The sequence below is a fragment of the Chlamydotis macqueenii genome, chromosome 7 (genome assembly GCF_036417535.1).
Source record: "Chlamydotis macqueenii isolate bChlMac1 chromosome 7, bChlMac1.mat, whole genome shotgun sequence".
NCBI lineage: Eukaryota > Metazoa > Chordata > Aves > Otidiformes > Otididae > Chlamydotis > Chlamydotis macqueenii.
In genome coordinates this window covers 24,313,573-24,336,163 of record NC_141562.1, presented here as the reverse complement: position 1 = coordinate 24,336,163, position 22,591 = coordinate 24,313,573, and the positions used below count along the sequence as shown (strand labels likewise).

The 22,591-nt window shown below is 60.1% G+C and overlaps 5 protein-coding genes across 6 annotated transcripts; 2 read left to right on the top strand and 3 right to left on the bottom strand.

The window, feature by feature from the left end:
• Positions 1 to 396: 396 nt before the first annotated feature.
• SLC25A28 (solute carrier family 25 member 28) lies at positions 397 to 4,562 on the bottom strand. Its single transcript, XM_086751763.1, has 4 exons — positions 4,236 to 4,562; positions 3,859 to 4,087; positions 2,922 to 2,978; positions 397 to 1,500 (listed from the first exon to the last, which is right to left on the bottom strand). The coding sequence occupies exons 1-4, from the start codon at positions 4,545 to 4,547 to the stop codon at positions 983 to 985; spliced, it is 1,116 nt and encodes a 371-aa protein (XP_086607889.1). The 5' UTR covers positions 4,548 to 4,562; the 3' UTR covers positions 397 to 982.
• A 375-nt stretch (positions 4,563 to 4,937) lies between these two features.
• On the top strand, positions 4,938 to 10,440 carry ENTPD7 (ectonucleoside triphosphate diphosphohydrolase 7). Its single transcript, XM_086751759.1, has 12 exons — positions 4,938 to 5,297; positions 5,413 to 5,586; positions 5,684 to 5,889; positions 6,003 to 6,153; positions 6,540 to 6,643; positions 6,717 to 6,773; positions 7,154 to 7,299; positions 7,383 to 7,549; positions 8,308 to 8,632; positions 8,739 to 8,824; positions 8,931 to 9,092; positions 9,247 to 10,440. Exons 1-12 carry the CDS (start codon positions 5,290 to 5,292, stop codon positions 9,473 to 9,475), a joined length of 1,815 nt encoding a protein of 604 aa, XP_086607885.1. The 5' UTR covers positions 4,938 to 5,289; the 3' UTR covers positions 9,476 to 10,440.
• Positions 10,441 to 11,110: 670 nt separating this feature from the next.
• LOC147600100 (V-type proton ATPase subunit e 2) lies at positions 11,111 to 12,848 on the bottom strand. The gene is made up of 4 exons (XM_086751765.1): positions 12,695 to 12,848; positions 12,566 to 12,613; positions 12,213 to 12,358; positions 11,111 to 11,953 (listed from the first exon to the last, which is right to left on the bottom strand). Exons 1-3 carry the CDS (start codon positions 12,796 to 12,798, stop codon positions 12,265 to 12,267), a joined length of 246 nt encoding a protein of 81 aa, XP_086607891.1. The 5' UTR covers positions 12,799 to 12,848; the 3' UTR covers positions 11,111 to 11,953; positions 12,213 to 12,264.
• Positions 12,849 to 13,100: 252 nt separating this feature from the next.
• Positions 13,101 to 17,532, bottom strand: COX15 (cytochrome c oxidase assembly factor COX15). 2 transcript variants are annotated; one of them, XM_086751760.1, is made up of 9 exons: positions 17,178 to 17,374; positions 17,022 to 17,117; positions 16,633 to 16,755; positions 16,208 to 16,394; positions 15,826 to 15,993; positions 15,202 to 15,283; positions 14,706 to 14,860; positions 13,703 to 13,816; positions 13,101 to 13,401 (listed from the first exon to the last, which is right to left on the bottom strand). In XM_086751760.1, exons 1-9 carry the CDS (start codon positions 17,357 to 17,359, stop codon positions 13,270 to 13,272), a joined length of 1,239 nt encoding a protein of 412 aa, XP_086607886.1. In that variant the 5' UTR covers positions 17,360 to 17,374; the 3' UTR covers positions 13,101 to 13,269. The 2 variants fall into 2 exon arrangements, with proteins under 2 accessions (XP_086607886.1, XP_086607887.1); XM_086751761.1 differs by lacking the exons at positions 17,022 to 17,117; positions 17,178 to 17,374 and adding an exon at positions 17,422 to 17,532.
• On the top strand, positions 17,414 to 22,441 carry CUTC (cutC copper transporter). The gene is made up of 9 exons (XM_086751762.1): positions 17,414 to 17,493; positions 17,805 to 17,876; positions 17,947 to 18,006; positions 18,345 to 18,554; positions 19,771 to 19,806; positions 20,216 to 20,349; positions 20,886 to 20,913; positions 21,320 to 21,425; positions 22,004 to 22,441. Exons 2-9 carry the CDS (start codon positions 17,807 to 17,809, stop codon positions 22,113 to 22,115), a joined length of 756 nt encoding a protein of 251 aa, XP_086607888.1. The 5' UTR covers positions 17,414 to 17,493; positions 17,805 to 17,806; the 3' UTR covers positions 22,116 to 22,441.
• Positions 22,442 to 22,591: the final 150 nt, after the last annotated feature.

The window sequence follows — 22,591 nt, the reverse complement described above, 5'->3', positions numbered from 1 at the left end:
ACCCAGTGCCAGAATTCTTGTTCTGTCCCCAGCACATGCAACCCAGGACCCTCCTGCCATCACTTCCATTTAGAGTGGTCTGGCGGCATCCTGAGGACCCCCATCCGACTGGGGGTGCAGGACTGCCTGGCTGAGGAGCATAAACCTCAGCTTCTCCAGTGGGGTCACAGCCCATGCCAGTGGCAGGCTGAGCCAAAGGTGATGGAGACCGTCCTCTTCCTCCCTGCATGTTGCCAGGGTGGCTGGGCCAGGCGGGCCTCCTCCTGCCATCGCCACCTCCAGACCCCATTTCTCTTCCCCCTCTGGCACCCATCAAAAGAGCTCAGCACCGGGCACAGTCAGAAAGGCGCAGCGCTGGGAGCTGGGCCATGCGGGAGTAAGAAGGGGACATGAGGATAGAGCAGAACAGTTTTTATTGGAGGTGTCAAGAGCAGGAACAAAAACAAACCTACAGGCTCCCCTCCTCAAGTGCCATCCTCTCCCCCCTCCACCACCACTGGGGCAGTCAGCATCACGTGTGCGTGCTACAAGACAACGGCAAGGCTTACACTTCGCTTCAGCCAAAAGCCAGACAAAGTCCCCAGCATCCTAGGCAGTGCCGCCCCCTCCTTGGCGACTGAGAGCTCAGCTTGACCCTGCCAGAGGCAGGGCAGGACATTCACCTTCTCCTCCGAGGAGGGGCAAGCTTTGCGCGAGAAAAGGTTTTTGTTAAGGGAAGGAAAGGAGCACAGCTCCACCGAAGTGCCAGGGGACATGACCTGGGCTGCAGCTCCCAGCGGGACATCTCAGAGAACCCTGGGAGAGAGCAAGCCGTGCAGCTTGAGCAGAGCTGCAGCAGCCACAGGCAAGAAATGGCATTGCTAAGCCCCGAAGGGCTTTGCTGCCCCCTCTCTTCAACACCAACCAAACTGAAAGGGAGAGGGGTCAGAAGACAAACCAGGAGGGGAGGTGAAGCAGGTCTGGAAGGGCGTTCGGCTCTGGCTCACTTCCCAGCCCGGCGCTCCTCCTGGCGCTTGGTGAGGATGTATTTGAAGAACTCGTACACGGACCAGGCAATTGCTGTCGAGGGCATCTGATAAATGACTCTCGCCTGGACCCCTCTGAAGTAGGCGGTCACACCGCCCACTTGGTACACCGTCCTGAAGGCATTGGCCATGCCTGTGATATGTCCGCTGATGTTGGAGCTCAAGGCCAGGGACTCCTGGGTGTTGAGCAGTGTTTTGCAAACGTCCAAAGGCGTAGTGGCAGCGGCAGCGACAGCCCCCGCACAGGCTCCGGAGACCATGTGGGAGCCTGGGTTGTACTGTCTGTGGGGGTTGAGCTGCTCTTGCAAGAACTCGTAGGTCATGAAGTGAATGGCTTGGAAGGGGATGTTCATGGTGAGCTGGGTGGTGTAGCTGCGGTAGAAAGCTCCGGCCCCTTCGTTGCGCCACACAGCCCGCACACAGTCCGTCACACGCTGGTAAGGCGAGTTGTACATCTGCATCCTCTGTTTGACCACTTGGGACAGACGGCGGCAGCCAGCAGCAGCAGCCAGGACCCAGGCGTGGAGAAGAGGAGAGAGAAAGGGTAAGTGTGAAGCCAGGCTTCCTGCGAGTGCCCAGAGTTTAGTCAGGCTGGCTTAAGAGCTAATGATGGACAAGAAAGACCAGCAGTGCCCTGCGCATCCCCAAGCAGGAGTGCAGCCATTTAGATCTGCTGAGGCATCATCGTTACACACACATCACCACCTGCAAACCCCACAGCTGCCGCAGCCCCCGGGAACACCCCAATACCCAGGCGCTTATACTCCAGATCCACCCTCGCTCCCAAGCGACCATGTCTCCCCATCCAGTGCTGCAGAGCTACTGCACAGTCAGGAGAATCCCCTCTGCATCTCTTATATTCCAGACGGCTCTCGATCTGGATGAGCCTGTCCCTCCCCAGCCGCCCCTGCCACAGCCCAGAATATCCACAGCACGTCACAGAGCCCACCAACCAGGCATTGTTAGTGACCGCTGCCGAAATGCAGATGCGCCAGGGCAAGAAACAAATGCCAAGCTCCCTCCAACACATCCAAGAGCAGGGCAGGGGAGCCCAGAGCGCAACCTGCCTCTGTCCTGCCTCCCCCTGTTTCAATATGACCACAGGAACTAAAAATGATGTGACTACAAACTACTACAGTCGTGGTAAGAAGACGAGCTCCAGGGAAGGAATGACAACGCTCTGGCCATGCAGCTGCCTGCTCCTCAGAGTCCCAGCCAGGCAGCAGGCAGGCTGGGCCCAGAAGAGCTGAAGCCTGCACCATCACGAGCCCTCCAGTTTCAAGAGGAAAAAAAAAATGTTTAAAATAAGTCTTTCCTTGTTATTCCTCCTTTTCTGACCACATTCACAGACTTTAATTACAAACTCTCTCCACCTTTTCCATACATACCAGGCTCAACAAAATCAGTATCTTCCAGACATTTCACAACACATGATCTCCCTTCTCCTGAGTTCTCTACCGTGCCTTCTGTAGCCTGTTCTTTTAACTGTCCTCCTGAACACAGGCCCAGAACCGTACCACACCTCCCTGAGATCTCAGCACAGCAACGGCCAATTTCCACACTCAAAATGAATTCAGCAGCACAGATCACACCCCTCTTGCCTTCTCTCCTGCTCCAGGTAACTGTCCCCAGCCAGCCCTGGGCAAAAGGCCGGTGCTCTCCTGGCTACTCCTAATCTGGGGTTTGCTGTGCTCCCTAGAATGAATCTCCTCTATCTACCCTCTCCGTAACAGGCAGCGACCGGACTCCTTAACTGGAGCCACAGCCACTGGCCCCCAAAAGATCTTTGCAGTCAGGTGAGCAACAAGCAGAGCACCCTCTGTGCCGTAGAGCGGACTCGAGTGGCCCGGGCAGCCCCTGATTCTCCCCTCCCCAGGAGGCCAGGACCACCGTTACCTTCAGCAGGGTTCATGGCTGCATCGTGGAGCAACGTTGCTACACACCCGGCTGCACCTGCAAAACAAGAACTGCCACATGTGAGGCTGGGGGGGGGAGGCGAGGGACCCCAGGGCTCCACCACAGCCCCGAGTCGCCCGCCAAGGCACAGGAGGAGGCCCCTGGAAGAGGGCAGGATCCGAAGGTAGCCTCCGTCTCCCCTCCAAGAGGCGGGCTGGTCCTCAGCAGTTCCCAGCCGGAGAGAGCTCAAGGAAGAGGGAGAGGATTGCGACAGGTTGTCAAGTCCCGTGGGCTGACCAGGACTCACTCAGGGACAGGCCGATGGGGACACACCACCAGGTGACTGGGGCCCAGAGGACAGCGAGCGTCCCCACACCCCACGGCAAAAGAGAAACCTGACGGCACTCTGCCGCATGCCTTCCAAGGGTGGGACATGCCCCGCTCTCCCCTTAGCCCCGTGCTTTCCCCACCACAGCAACTCATCAAGATGAGTAATGGGCACCACGGCAAGACGGGCTCCAAAACCACAGGCGCTCCTAGAGCGAGCTCCAGCACCGACCCACGCAGTCGCGGCCAGTCCCAGCACGTCTGCGGGCAGTTCCTGTCCGCCGGCATCCTCCTGAGCCAGGGCTGGTGTCGGCCACTAACCTGCTTCAAGCCAGATACCTGGGAGCAGCTCCAGCAGGCGTAGGACCAGTGCTTCCCGCTGCCCGGCACCGCGCCAGCACGGCACTGGCTCGCGGCTGGAGAGAGCGCGGGGCCTTAGGACAAGCACGGCCCCCCGGCCCCGCAGCGGCTGACACCCGGCGGCTGAGCGGGACCAGACCAAGCGTCCCTACGGCCGCGCTCGGCCTCTCCCCACCCCGCTCCCCACCCCGGGGTGGCAGGGGGGCGGCCCCCGGCCCCCGTGGCTCCCGGGGGGGGTCGGGAGCAGTACCGTTGGCCACATGGCTATTGCCCCCCGCGTGGATGACGTCGCTCAGCGTCTTTTTTAACTTTTCGTAGCAGGCGAAGTAGAGGGCGTGGGCCGGGCCGGCGCCGGTGGCGGTGATGTTCAGGCCCCGCATGGGCCGCCAGACGCCCTCGGTGCGAGCGATGCGCCACAGGGCCTCCAGCACATTCCGGTAACGGGCAGCGGGCTCCGGCCGCAGGCTCTGCATCCGCGTCTGGAACACAAGGCCCGGGCGGGCGGCCCGTTACCCCCGCGGGGCCTGGCCGGGGCACCTCCCGCCCCGCCTCTCTCCCCGGTAGGCTTCGGTTTGCCCTCCACCCCGTGTCCCCTTCCGCGCCGCGCCCCCGCCCCGCCGCCGGCACCTTGACGCAGTCGACGGGGTACATCACGCAGTGCTCCATGACGCCCGCCACGGCGCCCGCCAGCATGTGCGTGGAGACGGCGGCGCCCTGCGGCAGCGCCTCGTAGTCAGGGGCAGGCGGAGAGCGCGGCTCGGGCCCCCCCGGGCCTGCACCGGGACCGGGACCTGGCCCCGCCTCCGCGCCGCCCCGCCGCGCCCGGCCCGCGGCGCCGCCGCCGCCCATCAGCAGCAGCAGGACGCGGCCCGACTCCGCGCCGCCCCGCGCGCCGGGGCCCGGGCCCGCGCCCGCCCCCGCGCCCGCCCCCAGCTCCATGGCGCCGCCGCCACCGCCGCCGCCGCCGCCGCCCCGGCCCCGCGCAGCGTCGCCCCGCCCCCCGACTCCCGCCCAGCTCCGCCCCGCAGCGCCTATTGGCCGCCGCAGCCCGTCCCCCGCCTCCGCCGGGCGCCCACTGGCTCGGCCCCACCGCCCACCGCCCCCGCACGCCGAGCTCATTGGCCACCTCCGCCGCGGCTCGGACGCCGCCACTGGCCGGCTGCTCCCTCCGGCGCGCTGAGGCGCGCTGCCCGTTGGCCGCCGGGACTCCCCACCCCGCGCCTCTGCGCAGGCCATTGGCTGCCTCAACTTTACGTCCCGCCCCACCGCGCAGTTCATTGGGCTGCAAGTCAGCGACCTTTGGCCCTCCCGCTGTTCCTCTCCGCGGGGCCAGAGGGCCGCCATTGGCCTCCTCGCCCGCCATTCCGACTCTCGGCGCGTGTTGTTTATTTGGGCGCTTCGGATTGGCTGGGCGCTGGCGGTAGGAAGTCTCCCGGTGACGTCTCCCGGCGAAGGTCGGACGCGGGAGCAAGGGCGAAGCCAGGCGCGGCCCTCGGCCGCCTGGGGGCGCCGCTCCGCCCCGCCCCGATTGGTCACCGGGCCGCGTGGGCGTGGCTCCGCCGGCCGGCAGGGGCTCGGCGGCGGGGGCCCCTATTGGCCGCGCCCCTGGTGACGTGGCCGCCGGTGCCGGCGGCGGGTGCCGGCAGCGGGGCGATGCGCGGGCGTGCGGCGGCGGGCGCACATGGCCAGGTGAGCGGGGCCGGGCCGGGGGGCCGGGCCGGGGGGCCGGGCTGGGGGGCCGGGCTGGGGGGCCGGGGCTCGGCCCGGGCCCGGCGCTGAGCTGTGCCGTGCCCTCTCTCCGCAGGATCGGCGTTTCCTGCCCGTCGTGGCGCTCAGCGGCACCCTGCCCGTGGCCGCGGCAGCGCCCGGCGCCGCTGGGGCTGGCCCTCGTCCTCGCCGTGGGGCTGCTGCTGCTGCTGGCGGCCGCCGTCCCCCGCCGCTGGGCCGCGCCGCCCCGCGCCGCCCGGCGCGACGAGAGGTGAGCGGGGACGGGGGCTGCCGGGGGCGCGGGGCTGGCCGGTGCCCGCCGGTGCTGAGGCGCCCCCGTGTCCCGTCCCCGCTCCCCCGGGCCGCAGGAACCTGGCGCGGGTGGAGGAGCTGACGGCCACCGACACCGAGGACTCCGCCCTCAATTACGGGGTGGTCGTCGACTGCGGGAGCAGCGGGTCCCGGGTCTTCGTCTACTTCTGGCCCCCGCACAACGGGAACCCCCACGACCTGCTGGACATCAGGCAGATGAGGGACCGGAGCAGCCGCCCCGTCGTCAAGAAAATTAAACCAGGTCGGTGCCACCCCTCTCCGCTCCCCGGTGTGCTCCTCCGCCGCGCACCGGACGGGCACGGCCGCTGCCCGCGGCGGGGCTGGGCCGGTTCGCAGCCTCCCTTCCCCGGGCAGGCATCTCCGTGGCGGCGGCAGCCCCGGAGCGAGCTACCCCCTACCTGCGGCCTCTGCTTCAGTTTGCGGCAGCCCATGTCCCGGCTCCGAAACACAAGGAAACTCCGCTGTACATCCTGTGCACGGCCGGCATGCGGCTGCTGCCCGAGAGGTGAGCTCGTCGGCCCACGTCGGGGGGGGCCAGGGACGCGCTGGGGTCCCTCAGCTGCGAGAAGGGTGAAGAGAACTACCTTGTCTCGAGCCTCATGGGAGAATTAGGAATCCTGGGGGGGATTTGAGAAAGGAGCAAGCAGCGAGGGCTGCAGAAGGAGGGTTTGAGCACACTGGGAGCAAGGTGAGAGGAGACACTTGGGACTGAAGTCTCAAATGGACAGATGTAGTTTCTCATCTCCAAAGCGCATTGGATGCAGCAACAGGACTCATGGGGCTGGACGTGGGGTGTATTGCCACAGGATTCCCACTGTCTCTTGCGCTCCCGCAAAGGAGCGTCGCTGGCGAAGGTCCCTCAGCATCTCTTCCTCTCCTGTGCCCTTGCAGGCAGCAAGCTGCAATCCTGGAGGACTTGGTGAGAAATGTGCCCCTGGAGTTTGACTTCCTTTTCTCCAAATCACATGCAGAAGTAATCTCGGGGAAACAGGAAGGTAGGAGCTGCCGCGGAGCACTGCTTGGTTCCCTTTAGCATACTGCAGTAATGACCTTTTCTGTCTCGTACAGGTGTCTACGCGTGGATTGGCATAAACTTTGTCCTGGGCCGGTTTGATCACGAGGATGGTGAGTCTGACTGCTTGCGGGGCGGCTGGGAGGGGTCTGAGCAGAGCCCTGCTGCTGGGGCTTGCCCCGGCGCTGGACTTAAGAGCAGGCTCTGGAGCAGGCAGCATCTGCCCCTCAGGTCAGGCAATGCCTGACCCCAGCCATGCGCGTGAAACCCTCCTGGACCTGGGGCCTGGAGTGGCACCTGCCCCGGTCACAGGAACAAGTCCCTGCACGAGGCAGACACCTGCAGCATTTTGGGAGAAGAAGCAGGGAGAGAGGGTTTGTGGTGGTGTTCCTGTAGCGGCTTCCAGTGGTGGATGCTCTGGGGGCTAGTGGTGGAAGGGACGAGATGCCACCCCAGGCCCTGCCCCTTGCTGACATGTTGCTGTGGGTTGTAGAGGAGGATGCTGTGGTCACCGTAGCGCTGGGGGACCAGGGAGAGCCCTTGGTTCGGAAACGAACGGTTGGGATCCTAGACATGGGGGGCGCCTCCCTGCAGATCGCCTACGAAGTGCCCGACTCCGGAGCCTTCTCCCCGCAGCAGGTGCGTATCTGGCTGGCCGGTCCTGAGAGCAGCCTCTGCCTTCCCTGGGTCACTGCTGATCACAGACCTCTCTGCGTCCCCAGGAGGAGACTGCTAAGAGCTTGCTGGCAGAATTCAACCTCGGCTGTGACGTGCAGCACACTGGCCACGTGTACCGTGTCTACGTCAACACCTTCCTGGGCTTTGGGGGCAATTTTGCCCGGCAGCGCTATGAGGAGCTTGTGCTGAACCAGACCTCTGTGCACAACCGGTATTGCTGCCTCGCCTAGCGGTGCCCCGGCTGGGGTATTGTGAAATGGGGTGCTGGTTCCTTCACGCCAGCTTCTTCCCATTGGGTTTGCCCCAAGAGCTGCCCGTGGTGATAACAGCTCCCACAGCCACGCTGGCAGCAGCAGATGCCCTGGCTGGCACAGCGTGCACAAGTACTGCCCTTCTCCAAGCTTGGCAGGCATTACCAGTGCCACAGCACCCTGCCTTCCTCCTCCTCCCTTCTTGGCAGGCTGTGGGGAGGCCCCTCTGGTGGCTTTTGGCTTTTCTTGCTCTGACTTTCCCTCCTTCTCTAGCACTGATTCACTCAGCACATCTTTCCATCGCATCCCCACTTCGAGCTCGGTCTCCTGTCTCCCCTTCCCAGAGCGCTACGTGAAGCTGTTGCCAGAGGCGGAGAGGCTTGGTGCTCAGGTACTCCTGTGCCAGGAGCAAACCCTGCCTCCAGCTCCCCGGGGGCTGCGCAGGGGTGCGGATCTCTGCGAGCTGGGTGGGTTGGACTGTGCCTTCTTGCACCCCGCAGGTGCTCAGGGCACATAGCCACAGGTCAATGTGACAGATCTGGGGAGTTTGGCTTTGGCAGGAGGTGGCAGGGTGGGTGCCAGCACCATGGGGTACAAGGGGACATGACCTGGTCTGGTGCAGCGTGTATCCGGCTGCGGGCCACTGCTAGGTGAGGCTTTTGGGAGGTGGTACAGGATCCCCCATGTGATTGCCTTTCCTTCCTGCCTTGTTTTTCAGCCTGCACAGCCAGCAGACAGGGCTGAGCCCCGAGACGCCTTTCCTGGACCCTTGCCTGCCTGTGGGGCTGGAGGACACGGTGGCCAGGGGTGGCCAAACCCTGTACATGCGGGGACGAGGGGACTGGCCGGCCTGCAGAGAGCTGCTGCAGCCCCTCCTGGCTGGGCCCAACAGCAGCCAGGCCTCCCTAGTGGGGGCCTACAAAGCACCCATCGACTTTGGCAACAGCGAATTTTACGGCTTCTCTGAATTCTTCTACTGCACTGAGGACGTGCTGCGCCTGGGGGGCCGCTACAGTGCCCCTACCTTCACCTCCGCCGCCCAGGTGGGTGCTGCCCCAGCCCAGGGAGCTGGGACCCAGGAAGTTCCTGGGACCGGGAGGGAGTGGAGGCTGTTCCTCTGCTCTGACCCCCAACTTCTCTGTTCCCCAGGAGTACTGCAGCCAGCGATGGGAAGTGCTGACCCAGCGCTTCCGTGGCGGTCTCTACTCAGCACATGCTGACCAGCACCGGCTGAAGTAAGGGGCTTTGCTGGAGGGGGTGCTGCTGCTGGAACTCCTTGGCGGTGGGACTCTGGTGTAGGTGACAGCATCTGACTGATGCTCCCGCATGCTGTGTCTGCAGGTATCAGTGCTTCAAATCAGCCTGGATGTACCAAGTCCTTCACCAGGGCTTTCACTTCCCCTTGGACTACCCCAGCCTGCGCACGGCCCAGCTGGTGTACGACCGGGAGGTGCAGTGGACGCTGGGAGCCATTCTCTACAAGACTCGGTTTCTGCCACTCAGGTACTGGGGGTGTCACTCAGGGAAGAGTGGTTGGGGAGGAGCAGGAGTTACTGCACTGGGTGAGTGCTCTGCTGCCCCAGCAAGGGGAACAGCAGCGCAGGACCCTGGTAATACCCCATGGCATCTCACGGCCAGGCCTGACTCCTCTCTGCAGGGATCTCCGGCAGGAGAGCGTTCGGCAAGTACACACCTCCTGGCTGCGCCTCTCTTTTGTCTACAACCACTATCTCTTCTTTGCTTGCATCTTGGTCGTAGCGCTGGCCATAGTCCTCTACCTCCTGCGGCTGCGCCGCATCCACCGCCGGCAGCTGCGCTCGGCCCAGCTCACCCTGCTCTGGCTGGACAAGGTGGTGGTGCCGCCAAGCCAAGGAAACGGGCCGTGACACTGGTGGTACCCACTGTGCAGTTGCACCAGCAGAACCAGGACTGGCTGACAGCCTGGGCCCCGAGGGCTTGGACTCTTTCTTGAAGACCATCTCAACCCTGCACTCCATCATCTCCATGTCAGAACCAGAACTTGTGGGCTGAGGCAGCTACGGACACTGGATCTTTCCTCTCTGCCTCACCCCAGCCGTAATCTGGCCTTTGCCTCACTAGGCGGTGCAGAGCGAAGTCCTCTGCTGCCAGCAGGCTCAAGGCTGCAGCCCTGACACGTCCCTTAGATAAGCAGGTCACTATCACCGAGGTGGCCAACCCAGGGCTGTGGCCTGAAGCACAAGGCCACCCCATGACTCAGCCACCAGTTTGCAGAGCAAGCTGGTGAGCTGCTGCACCTCATGACCTGAGGTGGCCTTTCTGCAGTCCCTTACAAGCACATGGGCTGGAGAACAGCAGTTGCCAGCGAAGTTACTGCAGGAACCAGGTGAGCCACAAGCTCCACTGAGCTGCTCTGCCTAGCCTGGCCCTTCTTGGAGCATTCCTTAAGAGGTGTCCTGCTCCATGCCATGTGTTCCTCTCCCAGGACAGTCCTCTGCAGTCCTAGCCAACACCCCAGGCTCAGCACTGAGGGTTCAGGGATTGTTCCCTAAGGCACCACCGAAGGGGACTGCATTTCCTTTCACAGATTCCCTCCTGGGCACATTGGCCCCGTGGTGTCCCACACGTTAATTGGGCACTAGCAGCAGGACCAGTGGTTCTGTTCCCCGTGAGCACAGGCTGGGCCTGCCCATGGGGAACCCCCCTCACTCCAGCCCAGCTCACTGCCCCAGGGCAGGTCGGGGCTGTGGCTATGCACACAGACACAAGCCTTCCCTGGGGCTGGAGCCCCTGATGACCCAAAGTTCATCTTTTTACTTGAACTCCGCTGTTCCCATTCCTGTAGCAATAAAGAAATGCCTTGAGCCATCCAGCACTGGTCGTTTTCTAGCGAGTACCCCTCCAGCAGCGCTAACCCCAGGCTGGCAGCATGACTGGCAGCCAGTGCCTGTCTGCACAGCACTGCTGTGTGCTGCTGTGGTAGGATGATGGAGTGGCTTTCCTGGCTGATGTTCTCTGCTATTCCAGCAAAAGGACAGCTGAGATCCCCTTCCGAGCTGGTTGTGGCAAGGGAAGCACTGATCCAAACTGAACTGTTGTGATCCTTGGAGACAGCACCCTTTGCTGCCCTCCTCCCTCCTAAGAGGAAATGCCTGCCCACTCAGAGCCCCTGGAAGATGTTGCTCCCTGCTTTTTACCTTCCCCATCCTCGGAAAGAGGCTACTAAGCCTCTCTAGCTGCTGCACAGCCATGGAGATAGCCCCAGCACAGCTGCCCACCAGGAGGCTGGGCAGGTACCCACTTCTCCCTCTAGAACATGCTGTTAACCTGCCTGTGACCTTGGTCCCACAGGACAAGTGCACAGGTGCCATCAAGGATAAAAGTTTCCATGCACCACTGTGCTGCCAATGTCCCATTCAACAGCTGAGGATGCCAGCCTTGCTCTCATAGTGCAAGAGCAGGGTTGGAGGGAAGGGAGAAAGTCTGAATAAAGCCAAGACTGCTCCTCAGCCTCAAAGCAGCAAGTGACTCTGCCTCCAGCATCACTTACTAGAAAAAGGATTTATTTCCACAACACAAATTTAACAAACACAGACAAATAAATAAATACAGATAAATTATCTGATAAATAAGGGGAAACCTAAAACACAACATCCTACTTGGTTCTTCTCAGACCCTGGACACAGGTCGGGGGGGGGGGGTGGTGGTACCCAGACACTACTGCAGCACCCTCTCTGCTGAGGTGGCAGGAGACACAGCATCACTTTCACCCCCTCCAGCCGAACCCCCTGCCCAGCACCCCAGCACCTCCCTCATCACACCTAAGAGAAGGTGAGCCCTCCCTTCTCCCACCCACAGCTAGAATCTGTCTTAGCCAGGACCATCCTCACCACAGGGGACTGACCGTACCACAGAGGATGCTACGGACTCCTGCCTTCTCATGCAGAGGGGCAGCTGATGCCCGAAATGACCCGGGGTATGGTAACTAGTTGGGCAGCTTGGGCTGGGAGCAAAGGTTTCACTCAGGGGGCTAGGGCTGAGCGCACTGGAGGGAGCAGGGCAAGCACTGCAGGGACAGGATCTGCTGGCACTACATAAAGATCTCTCTCAGGACAGTGCTCAGTGTCAGTGACTGCAGCACTCAGCCAGCTGAGGGGGATCCCTCCCTGCCGCACAGCTGTTCCCAGGGCCAGGATGAGCAGGCCCTTGTCCTGGGCAGGGACATATTGGTGAATGTGGGTGAATATGCCATGCTCAGGGGTCCAGCCATCATTGGTCCAGGTTGCAGTGCTTGGGGTGCGCTGGGGCAGCAGGTCCAGCCTCTGTCCCAGTACCTCTGGGGGCTGCCTGGTACAGGAGGGTAGAGGCTGGAACAGCAGCAAGAGCTGGGGGAGGGAGAAAGAAGAAGTTAGCACCAAACTGCATGCACAAGGGAGCCGCCACAAGCCTAGAGAACCAGAGGGTCAGGAGGAAGTGCTTGGCTTGCTCAGGCCCAGCACAAAGCAAGCAGCCTCATGCTGAGGCCAGCTCACCACAGCACACAGAAGCCAAAACATTTTCCACCCAGCAAGGACCAGGCTGCAGCTCCCTCCCCAGCCAGACAAGCAGAGACATCTCTGCCACCCCAGCCCTCTGCCCACTCACGGTGATGACTCTGGGGGGTGTCTCTGTTCAGGTGCCAGCTCCCGGAGACTGCTCACTCCCAGAGGAAGCGCACGTACCAGATGGTCTCGTTCTTCAGCTGCGGCCCGAACAGAGGGTTGGCTTGGGCCAGGATGGCAATGAGCCAGCTGCAAAGGGAACGAACCTGCCCTCAGCCCCGGTAGGGACAGAGGCAGGGACCAGGATCCCGGGATGCTGCTCCCTCGAGGGTCTGGCAGAGGGACTGTTGCCCCGGGGGCTGAAATGCCCGGGAAGGAGGCAGGCCGCGGCCCGGGGAAGCCACACGGAGGATTGGGGGTAGGGGGCGGTATCGGGGCCGGGTTAGCGGTACTCACAAGAGGTAGCAGCACACGGCGGTGGTGACCAGCATCGTGATGATCACCCTGCGGAGACACCGGCGTTAGGGCGGTGAGGCCCGGCCCCGGACCCCCCGCCCCCGGCATCCCTCCGAGGACCTCACTCACCCGCGGTTCGGCCCCTTGGGCACGAACCAGGGGGCGGCGATGCCCACGAGGCCCCAGAAGGCGGAGAAGAGGACGAGCGGCAGCGCGAAGCTGTGAGCCGTCATGGCCGCTCCGCACCGACAGACCGACCGCCGCCGCACCGGGTGCCGCTCTGCCCATTGCCGCGCGCGGCGGCCAATCCGCGGGCGGCTCGCAGCGCGCTGGCACCATCGCCGCCTCCCATTCGCCGAGACGCGAGGCCGGGCGTACGCCTGACCGACGCTAGGGGGCGCCAAAAGGAGCCCGCTCGCCCTCCCTCCCCGCCGCGGCGGCGCGGCTCGGCCTCCCCCGCCCGCAGCCGCCGGGGCTCCCCGCACCCCTCCTCACCTCGCTCCGGCGCGGAGGCACCCAGCCAGACACCAGCCGCTCCGCACAAAGTCCTTTATGTTACAAAGTTCGCACTCACACCCACCGCACGGCCCGGCTGGGCGCACCGCACACCTCCCCGCCAGGCACCCGGGGTGTGTGTGGGGGGGTCACTGCCGGCTCCGGGCCCTGCGGCGCAGGTCCCCCGGGAAGGCTCTCCCTCCAGCGGGTTACTTGGGGACCCGCCGGAGCTCGCTCATGACCCAGAGTGCCGTGCTGAGCAGCGCCAAGGAGCCCGACTGGTGTGTGGCGGCCAGAGGCGTGGGGACGTACAGCAGCAGGGTGCTGATGCCCAGGCCCACCTGCCAAGAAGGGAGAAGCGGTAAGAACAGCTGCAGACGCAGCATTGACACGCATCCTCAGCACAGAGTGTGATGTGGGAAGGCTCACAGCTGCAGCCAGACTTCCCACCCTCACATTCACACTGCACATGCAGTACGGTGAGGACCCCGGGGTCTAGGCAGCTCCACCGCTCAGCCACAGGCTCTTGGGGCCAGCAAAGATCCAGGCTGGGGACAGCTTCGTCTGGTGAATGGGCTAGAAAGGACTAGGGGGAGAAAAAAGAAGAAAAAAAAAAAAAAAAAAACCCACACCAGACAGTACCTGCATGCAAGCCACAGCCAATAAGGAAGTCACTGCCATCCTGGTCCTGCGAGGGAGTGGGATCTTCCGTGAGAAGAGGTACAGTGCTGTGACAGCTGTGACGGAGGCGATGCCCTACAGAAGGGAAGGGAAACAACCACCCTTCAAGGCAGGTTCAGAGGAAATGGGTGCAGTGGCCTTCGGCTGTGCCTTCCACACAGTAAAAAAAGAATCTGTGAACTGTAGAAATGTGTTAAAGACCATGACCAAACCCCAGAGCACCCACACCTGCCAGGTTAACAACCCTGAAACTTAAATGAAGTTATAGAGAATTACATTTTTTTCTCCCAATTAAGGCTTTACTCGCCAATAGCTTTTCTTCAAGTCATTAGGGATTATTTCTGCCCTCTCTCCATCTGTCACCTTGACAACTAAAGGTGGAAGCTGTCCCCTGGAAAACTTCTCATTTGCACCACTCAGCTGTAGTTCACCAGTAGAATCCTGTTGCACAGGTGACCCCACGCGATTCCTCTTCTAAGGCACTTAATCTTTCTTTCTCATCTTAGTGATGGCTCAGGCCACAGGAGTGCCAGCAGTGGTATTTAATACCCGGATTGCTCTAACTGGCTGAGATATTTTCACAGGGCACTACCGGTGTAAAGCAACTTCAGAAATGCTGGAGGAAGCAGATTGCATTTGATGTCAGGATTTCCAAGTTTTATTTCACAAACTTTCCCAGACATTTCAGTAGCGAGGGCTACCCTGGGCTGTACCCAAGCTACAGAAAAGGAGACACGAAGTCTGTAACTTGCACAGGAGGAAGACGTCCTTAAGGAAGGCAACCACATTGAAATACAGTGCTAAACTTCCTCTTTCTGCAGAAACAAATTGCTAACAGGCTCTCAGGACCTTCGGACACCCAAGGATATCACTCAAGCTGACAGAACCACAGCCCAAAGATGACAGCTTGGCTGCAGGAGGCAACCAAGAAACAACACAGACACAGCAGGAAGACGGCACTTACCAAGATCCTGTGATCAAACTGTACAGTTGTAGGATTCTCAAAGATATTTCTCAGCACAGGGGAGAAGGCAAGGAGATCATCTGGGATCCAGCGCTCCCCCATTTTGGGGAAGGAATTGTACACAAGGCCAGCATCCAGCCCTGCCACAAAGGCACCTGCAATTCCAGAGCAGAGGATTGAGACTACCAGAGCAGGCACAGGCGGCACTCCAGGCTGCACAGCTCTCCAATTCAGCCTGACTCAAAAGCTCAGCTTGACTCCAGATTTCTTTTAGAAACACATACAGAGATCACACAGCAGTGGGCAGGCTGGAAGGCGCATCTCCACCTGCTCAGGCAAGACCAGTAAGGGAGGTTCTCAACTGTCAGCTCCCTGACAGCAATAAAGGTTTCCCAGAGAACACGATGGGGTTGCTCACAGTCCCCATCAGACCAGAAGAAAAACAAGGCAGAGAGGAGTGAGCCAGAGATAGGACAGCAGTAAGAAACACTCTTACCTGAAAGAGCAGTAAGAAAAATGAGAGCTGTAGTGCCATGAGCAAATTGTCTCAGGCGAAGGAGCTGATGGGTCTCAGGTAACTGTAAAATAATAATAAAAAAAAAAGAAATAATCAAGGCAAAGCATTTCCAGTGCTGTTTGTGGCTGGTAAGAAAAGCCTTCACTGCACATATGGGCCAAGGGGTTGGCCTGTGGTTGGTTTTTTTGGTTTTTCTTTTTTTTTTTTTTTCCCACAGGAGGAAACTAGAGACCACCACACAGCAGAGTTACACTTCAGTGGTTCCTCAAAACCACAACTAATGGGGTCTAACCCTGTGCAGAAACTGAAGTGGCCACCGGACAGTTACTGGCATAAGCCACTGAGCCTGGCCAGGCACACCCCTGCCTGAGCTTGCACGAACTCTTCAGATTAATCACTTCTGAGTGGAACAACATGAGTCAAAGGAAACATCCCATAACCAAGGGGTTTACAGAAAGGGTATTTTGTAACGCAGTATTTGATCAGAGATAAAACGGAAGCATTGTCACTCTTTGCATTTGTCCTCACGCTTCACATCACACCCTCCAACCCTCTGAACTGACACGACCGCGCGCTTTTGATTCCTGACACAGCACGACGTACCTTGTGTCGCGGAAGCAGCAAAGACAGCCCCGTCCACAGGCTAGCGGAGTAGAGAACCAGCGCAGAGCCCAGATGTGCTGCAAGACGGTACTGACTGACCCGAGGAATGTCGTAAGAGTCTGGCTTCTCTTCCAGCCCACTTTTCACCATGTACCATCCCAGCAGCCCCTGGCAAAACAGGAGAGGGGTGAGAGCCAGACAGGGCAGCAGCGACTGCTAAGGCCAGATAAACATTAGTGGCAAAGCAACTTCTTTCCTCCACCTTGAACCAGCTACCAGCACTGACACTCCCCCCAAGCTTTCACAAATCCCACTGCACTCGATGAGAAGACATTCACAGGAGACGCTGCCGCTAATCCCTGCGGCCGCAGAGCTCGCTCACCTGGAAGCAGACCAGCCCACAGAGCGCCAGAACGCAGCCCTTCATGGGGCGGCTGAGCCAGCCCTTTCGCCAGAAGTAGGCAGCAGGCAGAATGTAGGCCAAACCCACGACGCGGCCCCACATACGGTGCGAATACTCCATGTACCAAATGAACTTGAACTCTGTCAGCGTCATGTCATGATTCAGGCTGTTAAAGACAGTAAAACAAAGAGCCGTTTCATGTGAGCAGCAGCCCTATGCCGTACTTTCCATGACAAGGCATCACCTTCCTCAGAGAAATGAAATCACAGTGAAGGAGCCACCACAGACAGGCTTTGTGTGCCTGCCCAGCGATGCCAGAAAACATTTCAACTCTTACAAGAGTTCCCCAAGTAGCTCAGGCGGGATGCTCCCAGTTCACCCTCCTTGCAGTTTTGCACACTCACATTTTAAATTCTGGGAACTGCTGGTACTTCTTGAACTCAGTTTCCCATTCCTGCTGCGTTCTCGGGGGTTTCATCTCCTTCACCAGGTGCCAGTCAACCATGGAAAGGCCGGATTCCGTCAGCCTGGGAGCAGACGGAGACAGAAGCAGGCACAATTCACTCCCTGACAGCAGGCAGCTCTCCCGAGCCGAAACGGCAACTCTTGGCTGCACCAGACAACTCGTGAACTCACAGTCAGAAATAGGATGGAGATCAGGGGCTCTGTGAGCGACCAACAAACCCAAAACCACCCGTGCCGTGGGACGCCCAGCTGGCACCAACGCACCGGGCGGGGTCTCCCCGGTTCCCCTAGCCCTACGAAGCGGCGCCGGCGGGGGTGCCGCGCTCACCTGGTGACGCCGCCCAGCACCACGGCCCCGGCCACGGCGCCGCTGCAGGCCAGGAGCCATCGCCCCACGGCGGGCGGGGGCACGGCGGGCGGGGGCACGGCGGGCGGGGGCACGGCGGGCGGGGGCACGGCGGGCGGGGGCACGGCGGGCGGGGGCGCCTGCTGCAGGAGCCGCCGCTGAAGGCAGCGCTGCGGAGGGAGGCGGAAGGGGACCGGCGGGGCGGGGGTGGGGGTGGGGGCCGGTGCCGGCCCCCCCCGCGCCTCAGCAGCAGCACCGCCGCCGCCGCCGCCCCGCCCGGGCAGCAGGAACCGGACACCGCCGCGCGCCGCACGCAGCATCCCGAGTGACCCCGGAAGTGGCGCGCCGCCGCCGGAAGCAGGGCGAGCACTTCCGGACACACCTGGGCGTCACCATGACAATCCCCGGCACGTGACCGAGAGCCAGCAGCGACCCCCGCGCGCCGCCAGCGCAGGTGAGGGCGCGTGCGAGGCGGGGGCGGGGCCCGGGCGGCGGGGGCGGGGCCGCGACGCCGGGGGCGGGGCTTCCGCCGCAGCGCGCGAGCGAGGCGCGCCAGCTCTCCTTCCTCCACCCTCCCGCGCCCGCCCTCGCGCCCGCGGGCGGCGCGGGCCTGGGCCGCGAGGGGGCGAGGCCGGAAGCGAGCGCAGAGGGGGCGGGGCCTGCGGCGGAAGTGGGGCGGGAGCGAGGCCGCGGCCGGCGGCGGTGCGGGGCCGGACGAGCGCCATGGGTCGGGCCGGGCTGACGGCGCCGCTCACCCCCCCCCAGGTATGGACGATGGCTTCCTCATGGAGGTGTGCGTGGACTCGGTGGAGTCCGCCGTCAACGCGGAGCGCGGAGGTAAGGCCCGGGGGCCTCGGGGGCCGGGAGGGCGGCGGGGCGGGCCCGGTTCTGACGTGCGTCTCCCCAGGTGCCGGCCGGATCGAGCTGTGCGCGGGCCTCGTGGAAGGAGGGACCACCCCCAGCATGGGTGAGCCTCGCCCGCCCCCGCCCCGCGGCGGCCCGCGTCCCCCCCCACCCACCGGGGCCGCGGCCCCCTCCCCCCCCCCACCCACCGGGGCCGCGGCCCCCTCCCCCCCCCACCCACCGGGGCCGCGGCCCCCTCCCCCCCCCCACCCACCCGGGCCGCGGCCCCCTCCCCGGGGCTCAGCGGGCCCCGCGCACCCTCCTTCCCTTTCCCCGCTTCTTCTGGCCCGCTCCCGCCCCGCGTCCCCCGGCCCGCTGCCCCGTCCTGCCTCCCCCGGCCGCTGGAGTGGCTGTCGCTGGGTGTGAGCTGCCTCCCTCCCCTCCCCTCCCCTCCCCGGCCAGGCCTCCTGCAGGTGGTGAAGCAGTGCGTGAGAGTCCCCGTGTTCGTGATGATCCGACCTCGCGGCGGAGATTTCCTCTACTCGGACCGTGAGGTGGAAGTGATGAAAGCTGATATCCGCCTTGCCAAGCTGCATGGGGCCGACGGGCTGGTGTTCGGGGCCCTCACTGAGGATGGGCGCATCGATACAGAGCTCTGCACTGCGTTGCTGGGTGAGTGTCTGCGGTCAGAAATGCTGTGCTGAGCTCCATGAGATACCTGTGCTGTGACCGGGGGTGGGAGTTCAGTGCTGCTCTGTCTGGTGCTATAGGAAGAACTGCAGGGTGCTTTGGTCCCCAGATCTTGTCTGCAGCCCTGCCATCTTTCTCCAGCTGTAACATGTTAGATAGGTAAGAAGCTTTGCAGACCAAGGGCCACTGCCCCAAGGAGTTCACACAGAATTTGAGGCCACCTGGGACGTAATAGGGTCTAAGAAGGAGAGAGGCATAGGTGAGCTGCTTTGGAGGCACCAGAATAATAAGCTGTTGGATTTTCTCTTCATTTTTCTTGCCCTTTGTTCTTTTCCTTACACCCCTGCTACAGGTATCTAGCGTATGTCTTTTCTGGACTTTAGCATTGTGAGTAGCTGGCAACTCATCTTTATTTTTTCCTGTAACGCATCCAATGAGAAAGGATAATAAGAGAGAAGTGTAAAGATCTAAAAGGCTACTGAAGCTGCAGTGGGAAATTGTTAGCCCAGACCCCTAACATGTAGAGAGAAAGAAAATTTGCTTCTACACCTTTTTTTTTTTTTTTTGTGAGCTACAGGCAAAGCTAAAGAGGTCTGAGGCTTTTCCTGGTGTTGTGGTGCTGAGGTTCTCATGTGAAGGTGAACTGTAGGGAGTGCAGCTAAAGAGAGAGATTTTGCCAGGATTTGCCTCCACTAGAGCAATGAGGTGCTCTGCTGCAACCAGTGTTTCCAGTGCAGGAGGCAGCTGGATTTCTTTCAGAAATTAGTAAGCTTTGCCCAGTAAATAGAACACCACTGATGAAGTTTGCTGTGGTCTGAGAGCAGAAACTGTAGGTAGTGACACAAATCACAAAAATCAGGCCTCCTGCTTTCAAAGGGCATTGGTCCTGTCCCCTCCACAGGTAGATGAGACAACTTCCCTGCTTCCTTCCGGCACAGAAAGACATCTGTGGTGGGAATGAGAGTTCTGCATGATCCAGATGAGATGGGGGATTTTGGTTTTGCTCAGAAAAACAAATGTTTCTTGCTTCTTCAAAGGGCATAAGAACTACTCCCCACCAAAGGGCCTGGCCGAAGAGCAGCAGTTGCGTTGTTCCCAGCAAGTACTGGGACTCTTCTGAGCTCCCCAGGAATGGCTCGAGAAGCCTTTGCCCTCTTTAGTCTCACTGTTTGACTGACCATATGCCTTTTTATTGCAGCGGTGTGCCGTCCCCTGCCAGTCACATTTCACCGAGGTGAGTCGCCTGGGGATAGCAGCCCTGCTGCCAGGGGAAGATGGGGCTGGGAGGGAGCTGAGCTTAATGTGCTTTGGTTGTTCTTTGGAGGGGGGAAAGCTCTGTGTGCTGTGTAAGAGCAGGCTATCGCTGTGCTGTTCCCCCAGGACAAGAAAGGTCCAGGGGCTCTGGGCTTGGGGGATTGTACCCCTGCCTGTGTGTGGAGGAGGTGTCTGAGGAGGTGAGCCCGGTGGCTCTGGCCCTGCTGTGGGGGGGACATTATAGTCAGGAGCTGTGGCTCCCTGCGGAGATGGCCAGCTGTGAGAAGGATCCTTCCTGCTGTTGTCTCTTGGGCTGCTGAGCTGGCTGGGGGACAGGGCTTGAGCACAATGAGCTGAGTGATTTCTGAGCTGTTCTGTTCATCTCTCAGCCTTCGACATGGTGCACGACCCTTTGGTGGCATTGGAGACCCTGATTTCTCTGGGGTTTGAGCGAGTGTTGACAAGTGGCTGTGACAGCTCAGCACTGGAAGGATTGTCCTTAATTAAGAGGCTTGCAGAACAGGTAAGAGTCCCATGTGCTCCCCCGGGTTACTCTGGCTGCTTCCTGGGCATTGCCTGAAGGCAGCTCCTTTATGGTACCTCTCATTTCTGTAAGGGAACTTCTGTCCAGGAGCGCTTGCCCTTCTTGTCCGTCTTGGCCTTAATCTGTTTTCCCAAGTCCACATGAGCTGGACCGGGAAGTCTCCCACAGCTGATGTGATTAGCCCATGCAAACAGCAAAGAGAGGTCCCTGATGGGATCTCACAGTTTCTGTTAGGAAAATGCAACAGATGTACTGGAGGGGTAGCCAGGTGGGATAGAGAGGTAGGAGGAAATGGGGCAAGTTGTCTTAGCTGAAACTGCAAAGTCTTCTCCACTTTTCCTTGCAAAACATGAATAGTACAAAAAAAAAGATGGGTGAGAGTGCACAAATCGTAAGCCATGGTGACATCCATGAGCTTACTGAAGGTGCTGCACATAAAGGTTCTGTGCTGCCCCACAAACACGCGTGCAGATGTAGTGCTGAGCAGTATCACTAACATGTTGTTCTTCTTTCAGGCGAAGGGCAGAATTGTGGTGGTGCCAGGTAATGTTTTTTTGTCATCTGTAACGAGTCCCTTAGTCCTTAGCTCCTGCTTCCTAGCCTCTTGCCCTGGAATGTGCTGTCTGATCTGGCTTTTTAAGCTAGGTCCCCAGGAGGAGGAGCCTCCTGCCCTGGTGCAAGTAAAGGCTCCTGCAGCTAGCTGGGGAGGGCAAAGCCCTGCAGCTGCTGCTTGCTGAAGGATTTGGGGACAGCTCTAGATCTGTGGGAGAACGTGAGCCAAGGCTTATCCCATCTCTTCTCATGTGCTCAAATCTCTGTTGTCCCAAGGGCTGTCTTTTCCCCTCCATGTGGTTGGTGCTTGTCCCGTAGGGAGTGGGTCCCTGGGGTGATGTCAGGTCTGGGACAGTGCCATCTGCACTGGATGTGACATCGGGATTCTTCCCACCAGGGGGTGGCATCACAGAGCGCAACCTGCAGAGGATTCTGGAAGGCTCCACTGCTTCTGAGTTTCACTGCTCTGCTCGCTCAGCCCGGGACTCAGGAATGAAGTTCAGGTAATGGATTTTTTTTTTTTTTAATTATTTTTTAGCAAAACTGTACAAAGGAAAAGCTTGATTAATGTGAACTGAGTTTGTAGAACAGGCATAAATTTCAAACAGTTTTCTGGCTGCTAATTGTGCTCTTATGGTTGGGATCTTGATGCCTGGCTCTGTATTCTGCAGTGTAGGAATCCAGCGGTGCTCATCTGGACACAAGCTCCACTGGATCCTTGGGGCATTTCTGCCACTGCTGCCCCAGGGTTTGTGAGTGCACTTGTGTGCACTTAGGAAGGCAGGTTCTGGTGTTGCCTTAAGACCTTTTGCACTGGAGTGTGTAGGATTTGGGATGTGCCTCTGAGCAGTGAGTGAGAAGTGGCTTATATTTGTCCACAGGTCTGCACTGGGTTTCTGTTGATGCTATTGTTTCTTGCCTTTGGATTATTCTTCTTTCTGTTGCTGTCTCGTCTTTGGTCTGGGTTGCCACCAGCAGGTTCTCTGGCCACTGCTGAAACTAGGGGAGGTAGTGGGTTTTCTTTAGCATGTCTTACTCATCTGTATCGCCTGCGTATAGTAACCAGTCGTTTTCCTGACAGAAATCCGAATGTTGCCATGGGAGCGTCCTTCTCTGCCCCTGAATACTCCATAAAGGTGGCAGATGTGGCCAAAGTGAGGACCCTGAACGCGATTGCAAAGAACATTCTGTAGTGGAAGGCACCGTGCTGGGACAAGAGCGCTGAGACTCCGGGGTCTTCCCTGCCACATGGACAGATGGGTACTGCTTCCGTCCTCAGGCTGCAGAGGATGTGAACTAGGTGACGAAGCCTGACATCTCTTCCCTTGGCTTCCCCTGAACGACCAGTCCCTGGCCTGGAAACTTATGTTGGCCATTTTAAATAAAAGGACTCATTCCCAGATGTTGCAGCAAGAAGCTGTTCGGCAGTATTTGGGAGAAAGGGAGCTGAGCAAGCAGGGGGATTGAATTGTGTAGCACTGCATGTGATTGTCAAATAAACACTGCAGCTGCTCCCCTTCTTGCTGTGCTTTTCTAAAATTTGCTTTTGTTTTACAGATAAGACTGTGATGTATATTGCATAGGTTAGTACAATGTGCTTTGGTGGCCGTTCGAGACACATACTGCGAACAGGGAAGTCCAGATGGGCTCATCTGTGTGCCACGAGGCA